Source organism: Scylla paramamosain, chromosome 27 (genome assembly GCF_035594125.1).
Source record: "Scylla paramamosain isolate STU-SP2022 chromosome 27, ASM3559412v1, whole genome shotgun sequence".
Taxonomy (NCBI): domain Eukaryota; kingdom Metazoa; phylum Arthropoda; class Malacostraca; order Decapoda; family Portunidae; genus Scylla; species Scylla paramamosain.
In genome coordinates, this window is record NC_087177.1 from 9,213,608 (window position 1) to 9,226,546 (window position 12,939).

The 12,939-nt window shown below is 37.2% G+C and overlaps 1 protein-coding gene and 1 long non-coding RNA gene across 7 annotated transcripts in view; one reads left to right on the forward strand and one right to left on the reverse strand.

Moving 5' to 3' along the window:
• LOC135114151 (uncharacterized) overlaps positions 1-12,939 on the reverse strand; it is an 81,536-nt gene that overhangs the window by 26,708 nt on the left and 41,889 nt on the right. The window lies entirely within an intron of this gene.
• LOC135114150 (prefoldin subunit 6-like) lies at positions 90-10,572 on the forward strand. The gene is made up of 4 exons (XM_064029900.1): positions 90-247; positions 1,989-2,059; positions 2,538-2,662; positions 9,287-10,572. The coding sequence occupies exons 1-4, from the start codon at positions 181-183 to the stop codon at positions 9,402-9,404; spliced, it is 381 nt and encodes a 126-aa protein (XP_063885970.1). The 5' UTR covers positions 90-180; the 3' UTR covers positions 9,405-10,572.

Genomic DNA, 12,939 nt, shown 5'->3' on the forward strand with positions numbered 1-12,939 from the left:
CCATCCACAACACCATGGCTATTAATAGATATACACACAGGTGAAGATAGAATGAAAAAAGAAGTAAAAGAAAAAAAAGAACATGAGACTGGAAAGTAATAGAATGGACAGAGACCATAAGAAGGCGTGTGACTGCTTGTGCCTGTCCGTCTGTCTGAGTGTCTGTTCCATCAAGTCAACATGGGTCCCGGGGCGCTGCAGAAGAAGCTCGAGGAGGAGGTGGAGGCTTACAAGAAGATCCAGAAGGGTAAACTAGCACATTATTATAACTTTTAGTGTAGTACTGTGTGAATAGATGAGGATGAACATACCAAACAAGCCCAGGCTATTGATAAACACCACGTGCATCACAGGTGCCGCAACACACCCTCGGAACACACCATCTATGTAGCCTTTGTACTGCACTGCGTTGTTTGGAGTAGGAGCTAAGTGATGTCATGACAGGGCTGAGGTCAATGTTCACTGTCTGAAGTTCTGAGGGAGATAGAGAGTGATGTGTGGGAGGTTCAAGGGGTTAGGTTAGGACAGGGATTAGTTTTAAGTAAAAGGTTGGATTTTGTTTGTTCGTTTGCTGTGTTAGGTGCACAGCGGCTTTTCTTTATGATATCTATTTATTATTTTTTTCGGTAAGCCGCATCCCACAAATTTTAAGGGGTTATAGTTTGGATTATACTTAGCTTCGTCACTCAAGGTACCCATGTATACCTAAAGAGACATAGGTGGAGAGGGAAGTGGGAACCCTTACAATCTGAGTATGGTTAGCCTTGGTTACATTGTTTTCTATACCTAACTTGGATAGATACAGGAAATTAACCTAACTTGCCTCAAGGTACAATCAGGATCTTCACTGGATCTAGCAGTTATTTCTGATATATACTTATTGGTCTATTACCTATGTGCTGTTTACTGTGCTTTGTTTATTTATCACCTGTGTGCTGCTTAATGTACAAAACTACAAATATCCCAAAAAGTGAGACGTCACGTGACACACTGGTACCTTGCTGCCAACCAACCTGCTATGTGCCTTGCCATACTAATAAGTTTTCGGAAAATCACATCCTCTTGATTTCGGCACCAACTGGTATAGATATGTTTTGTATTAATATAATAACCAATTATTATTGGTTATTTGATTTTTCTTACCAGTATCAAAGGTTTAACCTGTACTCTATTGCACAATTTTCCCTGATTGCCACATGACAGTCTTTCGGATCCTCAAAACAATAACAATTTTGTATCATGGTTATTTTTAAATGTGCAGACTTAGTACGGCTAAAAAAATACTCTGAATGACAAAATCCAAATGAGGAAATGGTTGAGTATTTGTAATGTGTGAGAGATACCTGGCCTTACATCTCCCAGCTATAAAATCATGCAGCTGCCATGCACATTCTCTTAATGGCCTAACTGTTAAGGGCATATCAAGATTAAACCTAATGGAAGATAATATGGATGGCCATGTGCAACTTCCTGACTGATGCGTAGTGTACTCTTGAGTTAACATAACCAGAATTTGTACTGATCCATCAGTTTCTCCTTTGTGTTTCTCTCACTGGCCATGAAAAGATCTTATGGAATGAATCACCTGAAGATGTATTGTTGTCTCACTGGTCAGGTCTGTCTTAAAAGTAAAGCAGTAATCATGAGACTATCCTTTATTACCAGGGACTGACAGGGCCATGAGTGTGAATGATATGTGTGTGGTTCCTTGTCTGAGCCACCCCATGTGGGATTGCTGGCCTGGTACATAGATAATAATCATAGTCACTTATTTCAGTCAGAGGCTGGCCAGGATCATCACCAGTGGCCAATGATCTTGCTTGAGCACAGCTTGTCACAGTCTGTGGCCTGATGTGTGCTGACCAGCTGACACTATATGCCATCAGGAAATCCACCAGTTTATAAACATTCTATCATTTCAACTGAGGAAATATTATAGGGCCTTTGTATAAGTATGTGCAGTGCTAATACATTTATCATTATTGCAGACATCTCCAAAACATCAGGGTTAAGGACACAGCTTGATGTACAGCTAAATGAAAATAAGGTTGTGAAAGAGGTAAAGCTTATGAACTGTTATTTTCCTTCATACTATAAGCTTCTGTAAATCCAATTTTCTTATAATGTAAAAAGTTTCTTGGTTAAAAATATTGTTATATATGGTTTTTAAGTAATAATTCATTTGTATGACAGTTGTGCTATTTGCAGCACCTGTATTATGAACTACAACCTTACTTATAAATCAAATTGAAACAAATGGGTTTATTTCATTGATAAGCTTTTATGAACTAAAAATTGATTAATTAGGATCAACTGTAGATAACATATTTTTCTCAAATAATATATCAGTTTTTCCTGGGCATTTTAGAATTTCTTTGTAAATATTTGCATTTGGATTTTTAATAAGGATTGAAGATAGCATTATTATAGTCACAACTTAAAAAAAAAATCTAAAAATCAAATGTTCATGAAGTGCCTTTATATTAGACTGTTGCCTGTGTTACTTCGTTGTACTGATTACCCTTCAACTTTTCTAGGAACTGGACTTAATCAATGAGGAGAATGTGGTGTACAAGCTGATTGGCCCAGCCCTGATTCGCCAAGACCTGGAGGAGGCACGCCAGAATGTGAGCAAGAGGGTGGACTACATTCAGCAGGAAATGTAAGGCACCACAATATTACCAGCAGCGTGGGTGGTCCGTGTCAAATTGAAAAACTGCTTTGGATATTGAAGGCTTTAAATAATTGATGGCTTTGGAGATACTAAATTAAAATAACTGGTTAAGTACATTTATTGGTGAAGTTAGTAGCATGTTAATTAACTTGCAATTAAGTCCATACATTTTAATTCTTTTAGAAATAATGTTTGTGCCAGCAAGCAGTTTGGTACAGTCATACTAACAAAACCAAAATTTATACTTGTGTGTCAATTTCTCCTTGGGGTTTCCTTCACCAGCCATAAAAGGATCTTGCAGAATGAAATGTCTGACTAATTTGAAATTAGTAAACTATTGTAAGAGTCCTGCACATATCCAAAAATGCAATTTATGCCACTATTTCAGTGGCATAAATTTTTTCTCGGCAAGCAGTTTGGTACTTATTGCATTTTAGTTGTCTGGTCATTTATGTATTTTATCCATCACTTTATCCCACTTCTTTTGTTAAATCAGTCTCTGAAGTGTGCAGTAACTGTATACTTTTGTGTCTGTTAGTATTTATTCCTTATTTCTTGTCTGTACCTTGCCTCATACTCATAACATACAATTTATCCCATGTTTAGGGGTACATGATATAATTTAGGTGTTTGTTCATGCTTCCATTTGCTATGGCAGCCATTAACAGGAGTCCACCATGGTGATACCACCAATGTTTTTCTTTGGTGGTGCTACCATGCTGGCTTGATAATTTTTCCTGTCTTACAAGTTTGGCCATGCACAAAAATGCCTTGCCTTACCAGCAGAAGTTTGGCTGCGGTGGAGTGGCCATGTCCGAATGGTTACATTTGAATCACTGCAAATATACTGTGGCACCCCATAGTGTTATGTAAAGGGCCCTTAATGTGGTTCCAGTCAATCAGTTAATACCTAGATATATATAATATATATTATATATATATATTATATATATTATACATCATATTATGATGTATAAGTAGTACTGCCTAGATTCTACAAAACATGAAATAAGTGCCTCTGAAAAGGCTGGAAAGAGTATTGGGACTATTGTGATCAAGGCAAATCTAGTTGTCTGGGATTTATGCCATCATTACATTAAGAACAGTAAGTGTCAATGGTTGGTCAGACTGACACACTTCAATATAAAAAAATCAAAGCTTGTAATCTCCATATTTGTCACCTTATACTATAGTTAACCACATCCAAGCCCATGATGAGCAGGATATAGAGGAATTCTCCTTTGTCATTATCAAGCATCAGAGATGCTCAGTCAGCATGGAGATATGTCATATGGGAACATTTTGGGAATCTGTAACATCCACAAAAACTCTACAACAAGACTACAGATACTCCACCATCTGCATTGCTCTTTGAGTGCTTACCACAACTAGACTTACCACAATAAGTTAAGCTTGGTGCCAGTTAAGATTCATCCACAGTTTTCAGGTACCTTTAAGGAGCAGATCATTGATGTACCTGTGAACCCCAATCACGGCATGGAAAATGGATTGGGTGAGGGAGAAAAAATAAATATCCGAGATGACACATGGTATGGTTGAGGACACCACATCAACTCTCACTTCTGGTTGATGTCACTTTTAGTAGAAAGACATGTCTTTAAATAGTGCTGGTATGCAAACTCTACCATGTTAATAGTACTTACAAAGAATGGACATGACAAATTTTCTTTTTTAGTCACAAACCAGGAGGTTGAAAACCTTCCACCAACAGTTTTGGTTTTGTGCACACTGGTGAGAGTGTTGGCAGCTAATGCTCCAATAGTCCCTTGCATTTCTACTATAATAATTTTCTCACCATTCATGTCTCCTTTAGAAGCACATGGATGTGGCTTCTGCCTTTTAGAGGTTAAAAAGAGTAGCAAGTTTTGGTTTTGTTCATACACTTCATCTACAGCACACTTCATTCCTCTCATTTTCCCATAATAACTTATGAAATTAGAGGAATTTTAAGTCATTATGATTAAGTGTTGCCTTTATATCTTGATGAAAGTGCTACTTTTCTGAGCGATATTTTATTCCAGTCTAAGAATCCTCTTAAGATGATTGGACTCCCATCAAATATGTCATCACAACCGTGGTCTGTGCACAGTGCTTAGTGAGTAGTTTTGCCATAGCAACAGCAGTGAGTGCATGCCTCAGGGCTTGTATTCTACACACCATCATAGCTAAGTCTGTTGGTCATAGTGGAACAAAATGGCACATTTCAGACAACTGTCAGAAACTCTCATGGTCAACCATAAACTCGTATGGACAACCATAAAATTACATGGGATGCTAAGGCAGGGTTTATTCTGTCTTAGTGATGCCTATGACCGTAAGAATGGGGAGTTTGGTAAACTAGTGAGTGTCACCAGGCAGTAGCACATGTCCCCTTCTCACACACAGAAGCAATATCAAATATGCCTACAGTGTCATTCTATATACATAAAGATGCAGTTAGCTTATAGAATATACTTTTCTACACAATTCTTTCTAAGTAGTAACAGGTAAAATTGAAATATATTCATGAACAAAAGTATTTTAAGTTGATTTTCTAGTGAATTAGCATTTAGATTTATTTGGTCATCTTGAGATTTCCAAAAAAGTACACCATTGATCGGAAGCATATTAATGTAGATGATGGTAAAAATGAAGACAGCATGTTTGTGCCACTTACAGCTCCAGATTACATAGATCAACTTCCTAGTATATGGAAACAACAATTTTAATTGAAAATAGGCAACTCAAGTGTCCTGGTGGGAGTAATGCTGTATATCTAACCAAAACAAACATCTGACTAGCCTGCCTTAGTTTAAGTTAACAAACATGTAGTTGGACAACCAGTTAATTACTGCTACAGTGTCCATGCCACTACTCCATGAGCCTGTGGCTTCCTGTATTCCTCTCCTGTTATGCCAGAGCAGTCCTGAGAGCTGTTTGTTTTGGTGTCCAATTACTTTGCCATGTTGCTTGCTTTGTGAAAGAGATGTTAAAATCCTCACGAAAATAACTCTATCCTTATATCATTATGTTACTGAGTATGTCATGTTATACTATATAGTAGTCTTATTTTTTATCTTTTCATTGTCCAAATCAATAGATTTTAGACTTGTAATATGCTGTATTTAAGGCATTGATAACAGTATTACTAAATAATCACAAAAAATAATTTTGACCAACTTCTTTCAAAATTATCCATATAAGATATTTAAAAGTCAATGCAGAATTTTGAAAGTATCATAATGATCAATTTTCTATGCATCTGTATGCATATGGGACTTACAATAACACTATTTTAGCTCTTGTCACTAGCAGACATGCAGTAGCAACAACATCTGCCGGATTAGTTCTGAAAACTCCCCATTGTGTCAACATCGAGACAACATGGCTGTACATACCATAACATGATCCCCAGCTGTTTTTTATTATAAATATAACAATAAATATTAGTAAGTATGAGTAAAAAAATGTTCTTTGAGGCAAAAAGATATTATAAATCATTACAGGGAGCAGAGCGATCACTTTTCCTAAACATAAACAAATCCTTGCCTTGTGCTGCCTGTGTGTGTCAGGCTGTCGGGTGTAATCTTCTATATATCATATTTCTTTCAATTAGATACATTAACTTCTCCAAAAAGTTGTAATATAAAGTCAGAACAATTCAAATCCCAGAAAATAATGCCAAGAATTTATTTCATTCCATAAATTTAAAGTTGAGAAATTGTAAGCATGCATTCTAGCAGCAGATGGTGACTGAGATATGATCCATAACTTCTGGTGTCCATAAGACTGACTGTCATAAATTCTGTTAGTTATGATGGTTACCTAGAGTCTGTCATAAATTCTGGTAACTATGACGGTTAGCTAGGGTTGACCATAAGCACCATGAATACAGACACAGGGGTTCATGTATTCAATTATCTCATCTTTTATTGTTCTATATGAAAAAGCTTGTGTCTAGAGATTCACTAAAGTCTCCAGTCAACAACAGATAACACACCAACAAAATAGGCAATGCTGCAAGGGATACAGTTAGCAGGAAATGGTCCAGCAACACTAATCTTTCATGAGCCCAAGATATGATTGCTGAGAAAATACACAATGCAATGATTGAAATTTATTACAGAATCTCCCAAAGCTAGGTAGTTAAGACGACATAGCTCTGCCAGGATTAATTAAGAGAGTGCTACTCCTCTCATCAAGAAACTGTCATGAATCAGGATTGACCTTGCAATCTTTCGACCGTGAACTGAGTGTTGTAACACAAAGCTACCCAGTCCCCTGGCTAAGCAATGATGACTGGTAGATTGCATTGGTTTGGCCATTTGGAGAGAGAGATGAAAATGACTGAATGAAAAATATTAAATGCTTTGACATGGATAGTAGAATGCCAGACTGCATAGTTGTTTGATTATTATTTTATTATATTGAATAGGAAAAAAGTTTGACTCAGTGAATCAGATAATTTTGGCTTACTGTTTATCTCATAGGAAATGGAACTATTCATTGTTTTAGGCAACATAGATGTTCAAAGGCATATGGACAGTACATTAATCATGATCAGTGGTGGTGGAAAGACCAAGGAAGTAATAAAAATGTGAAAAATGTGGCAGTTTCACCAGGAGTGACGTAATGAGTAGCGATGATCAGCAACTTTCGTCCTACAGGTGGGTGGGGATAATGGAGGAGTGATGATTACAGATTTGGGCCAGGCAGTGTGGGGCTGTATTAGCATGGTGGGATGGCCAGCATCAGATGCCTTTGCCTCAAGATGATTGGCTTAAGTTGGAGTTGTATAGGTTAGAGCATGTAACATGACTTTTTTTACCTGTAGTAAAGGAGTTGCAACCTAGAAAAAAAAAACTCCACAGGAAAGTTGAAAGAAATTATTGTATTTTGTGACATTTTGCAAAAAGTAAAAAGGGTAATTAAAAGAGACAGTGAGAATACTGAGAACATTCTCCTCTCTGTAATTCTAATCTTATTTTCTGTAAGTGGGATCTCAGCTTGGTGTTTTGATATAAATCTTGTATGATTGACTATAAGCTTTATATAGATACATATAATTGTTTGCAGTCTTATCTGCCACCTTGGTTATTTATAAAACAGGTTAGGAGCTTATGTGATTACAGATTTGAAAAAAAGTACAGGCAGCAACTCAATAGATTTTTTCTCATATATACTGTTATTGCTTTCAAATATATACTGTTGTTTTTATTACTGGCAGTGTCAGAATTAGTCTGTTTTTGAGGTCATGGTATCGAATATCTTTAAGCATCATTAATGCATCCATCTGACCAGTTAAGGCATGGAGAAAAGAAGGAAAATAAGTATGTATCTATTACAGAGAAAACTGATATGTTAAGACTAATAATAATTTTATAGAGTATAGAACTTTAACTAAACCAGAATGGCTTTACTTTGTCAAATGACAACAATTCACTGCTTTTATTCTGCTATTCAGTTACAGTTTTTTAATTGGCATATCATAAAGACTACAAAGCTTTAATATATTAGCCTATATCCATTTGGATGAGAGGTCTTTTGTGGGAGATAGCTGAGACAAGATTGTCTCATTGTAGGATTAAAATTACATTGGAGATAACACTCACTTCTTTTCTCCTGCACTTTAAAGTCACCTTAGTTTCTAATACAGTAGTTTTCCAACCTGATTAGGTGTTGTGCCTCTACCATATGGGTGCCTCTACCATATGGGATGTAAAACTTTAAGGTTACTGTGAATTTTATTGCACTCTATCTCAGTCATTTGGTTATTGTTTCTAATAATGTTCTTGTTAATAACAAGGTAAATGTGCATGTGATGGAAAACATAGTGGTAGGACAAATCAGGAGATGGAGAAGGATAGAAAGGCCACCAAAAGACTGAAATTTATGTTAAGATCTCATTAATAAGCTTTTATCAGTAACCCACTGCTAGTTTATCGGAAGTTTATCCTGTTATGAAATGCATCTTTAATTGCTTGTCAGATTATTGATGTCCTGATATCTTTTGAAAATAGTGATGAAAATGAGTGAATAAAATGTATTATATTTTTGTAAGAAATGTGCAATTTAAATACCAAGTAATTTCGGGTATCTGAATGTAAAACCTATACAAGTAAGCAGCTGCTGTTCTCATCAGGTTCCTTTCTCTAACTTCAACCTTTTTAGTCAGACAGTTTGGTTCAGTGTTGCATCTTTTGCTCTCATTGACAACAGTATTTATGGGTACTGTTTTTTTTTTAATCATATGAAATACATACATGCCTCCTTTTCTGCAGGCATACTACACATGATTTTCCATTTTCAACCATAAACTGAAAAACAGTTCCAAGAACTTCAAGTTGAAAATCTCACACCAGCTGTGTTTATTGTCAATGTGAACATCCCTCTGATTCAGAGGAATAAAACTCGTGAATAATTTCTTGACCTGTTTCCATCTACACAAAACATCTTGTCTTTCATACAAAGATTTGGTTTTACTTGTGATTTTCAAATATTTATTCCAATGCTGATTTTAATCTGTCTTTCATTGAACCACTTCATTAATTATATGTAACTTTTTTGTTATTAGACATTTAATCTGTAATATAACTATTTTTCATTTTTCAGTAAACGCCATGGAAATACCATTGAAAAACTGGAGAAGGAAGCAGAAGCTAAGAGAGAGAATATTGCAAAGCATCAACAGCAGCTGCAACAGATGATGATGAAGCAAGCAGCAAAGTGAGGCAGACCACTAACTAGCACTAAGGATTAAACACGTGAACATTAATTACACAAAACTTTTCTTTTTGCTTAGCTGCTGTTCATTTATGTAATTGTGAACACTTATGGAGTTTTGCAATGACTTATGCTTTGTGTGTGAGGAATCTTCTCAGTGATCACATCTTCTCTGGGACTGTAAAGACCATGTTGAGACAGAAAAAAGAATGTGATGTAAAGTGTATCACTACTATCACAGGCTGCAAAGAATATGATACTCAATACTCAAAAGATACATGTAATGCAAAGCTGTATCTGGATATTTCCATATTGTCTGACTCAATTAAGTTATGCTAACTTGAGATTTTTTTCTTTTGATCAACGATGTGCATTACAGGAGTTTATACTTTGAATTCATTAAGAATCTCCAAATATGATGTTTTGCTAGTTGGTTTTACATCTGTATTGTGTGAGATACATAGTTACAGTTTTGCAGAGAACTGGGTGCTACGCAATAATCACATATAGAGCTCATTGCAAAAATGACACTACAGGCACAGTGATTTAGTGCTGAGAAAAGAAAATAATGTCTGTCTCAGCACACATTCATCACATTTACACTGCCATGACACAGTTCATGGAAAGTATGAATAAATAATATGAACAAAAGTGTTTCTAAATACATATTTAGTCTTTCATTCATTTGCATATATATTATATTGACCACTAAGATGTATGATCATAGAAAGGAGTGAAATGATCTAACTTGCTGCACTGAGAACAATGAGCCACTTTTCAATCTTTAATGGTAGGTAATGTCATGAATTACAGGGAAAAGTAATGTATGTTTTTGAGTCTCCTTATGTTCCCTTGTTTGTATCGTGTAATAATGGTGATAATTTAACTGAATCATCACAAGGCTCACTGCAGAATGCCTTGCTGTCTGACTTCTTCACCATGCTATTTGCTCGCACCCAACCCTGCCAACCTGCCACCCACCCACCCACCTCTTGCTTGCACTTACACCCCTCCACTGAACCTCTCACTGATGGTTTGCACGAATTAACAGTGACGTAGCGATCCCTATTTTTTTGCAAGACGATACACTTCAGATTTGATAAGAAAAATTCATAAACACAGATGTCCTTATAAAACTTATCAAATATACAAGAATAAACTGCGGTTATACTCAATTTGTGTTCCCGTACCCTATATAACGGTAGCATGAAATGCACGAGTGAGTTAGAGGGAAGAAGAGAGAGAGCGTGAATGAAAGATGTTAATTTGCGCGCGTGTGTGAGCGTTTACGAGGGCCAAGTAGGGTTACACTGGTATGCAAAAGGGTACGTTATACTGTGTGTGTGTGTGTGTGTGAGGGTGAAACAGTTGTATGAGTGCGTGAGGGAGGTTGAGACTGGTGTGAGGCTGTGAGGAGTGAGTGATCTAGCAGACCACGGCCGCATTCCCTGGAGGGCCGTGGGCGGCTGATGACTCCACCACACTGCTCTCTCTCTCTCTCTCTCTCTCTCTCTCTCTCATTTCCGTATACAACAATTTACAACCACTATAACTTTAATAACAACAAACTACTACGTCACTGAATAAACACTCTTAAGCCTACTATTTTTCTCCCACAAACTACTACTAATGAAAGGAAGCTAGTTGCAAAAACGAGACAGCTTTACTGTTTAATATTATTGTTCTTGTTTCTCTCTCTTTCTCCATGATATGGTGAACAGGGCGTGTCTGTGTCTGTAGGGTAATAAACCTTCAAGCGACGAAAACAAGGCAGACAAATTCTTTCTCTGACCAGCTGCCAACGTCTGTCTCTTTAGCATAATTTTACCCGACACGCTTCTTCCACTTGTGTGTGAATCTACTTCATTTACCCCCGCACGCTCTCTCTCTCTCTCTCTCTCTCTCTCTCTCTCTCTCTCATTTCCGCATATACCATGAACCATAAAAAGTAACCCTCTCTCTCTCTCTCTCTCTCTCTCTCTCTCTCTCTCTCTCTCTCTCTCTCTCTCTCTCTCTCTCTCTCCCGCGTGAATCATAACACTTAGAAAAAATAACCCTGTTTCTACCGTTGTGCTCTCTCTCTCTCTCTCTCTCTCTGCTTGCCTGTGAAAGTTAACAAACAAGATGAACGGCCTTGCTAATGTTCCTCTTCTGTATCCGTCCTTTGTCCCGCCTTCCACCTCCCACACATTACTTTTTGTACCCGTCATTCATTCATTCTTGTCTCTCCCGCCTCTACTCCGCGATGATTAACTATACTGTACGCATTCCTTTTGGTCTCTTCACTTTTCCGCTATTGTCTTTTAAATTCTAGTCCCATATTTTGATTAACTATACGCATTGCTTCGGTCTCCTTCATTCTCTCGCTCCTGTCTTCCCTGGTCCCCGTACTTCGAAACACACCAGGCTCTCATAAGGATTATTTTCAAAGGCCACAGAGATGAATAGTCGATTTCTCATGGGTGATTTATTATTGATGGTGCATAATACTTGTCAAATGAACGTTGGAACCATGAAAATTGCATGTAAACCTCCAATAAAGCGTGTTAAAAGAAGATTCAAAGACGTGGAAACCTTTAAGTATTTATTGTGAAAGTTATTTGCAATCCTCTTATTTTCTTATCTTCTGAATTCCACTGCTGAGATAAACCGAGCAGGTAGAAAAAGAGATGAAAACTTATGTAAAAGTGTGACGCCGATTTACTTCTCACTGCTTTTAATTTGGCACCAGCTAGGAAAAGAGAAACGTGACCGCAAGACGCGGCAGATGCTAAGAGATTATAGTCTAATCTACGTAATGATATAACCATGACGATAGCAAGACTAACCACTTTAAACCTGACGTGTACATATTGGTATTACAATCTTCATACTGCGGAAAAAAAAATGAAGATAGTCTCTTTCATTGCCAAAGTTTCCCATAATTTATAACTTTTACAAATCTTATATGGTGTTGCCTCAAAAGACATGATTAACCTCATATCAACTTTTATTCGGTGTCCACGCAAACATTTTTTTTCCCACCGCTGTGAGAGAATGCTAAGTGAAAAGGTTTTAGCCTCGGACAACGACGATTATAACACCAGCCACCCTCTATCTGGCAAGAATCTAAACCCATGTAATTATCGCACATATATATTTTTCTCACTGCTCTAAATATTACCAAAATGAAAATGCTTTAGCTTAACCCAAATAATTATATCATGACAATTATAACACTAGCCCTCCTCTCTCAATCTGGCACGCATTTAATCCCATGTAATTATCACACATAAGTTATAACCGCAAGAGGCGAGCATAATTAGTTTGAACAATTTCACTAACCAGCCCACCACCGTCTCATGTCTCAGCTGCCTCGCCCATGACTCACCGCATGTGCGATACCAATGAATTTATTCCAAGAGCCCCCTGTCGCTCTGTAAAGATACCAGAAGCGCCCAGGCAGACACAGAGAAATACCACAGCGATAAACACCACTTCCCCGCCGAGCCAAGGCTACGACACACCAAGGATGCACAGCTGCTGCTTCCACGCACAACACT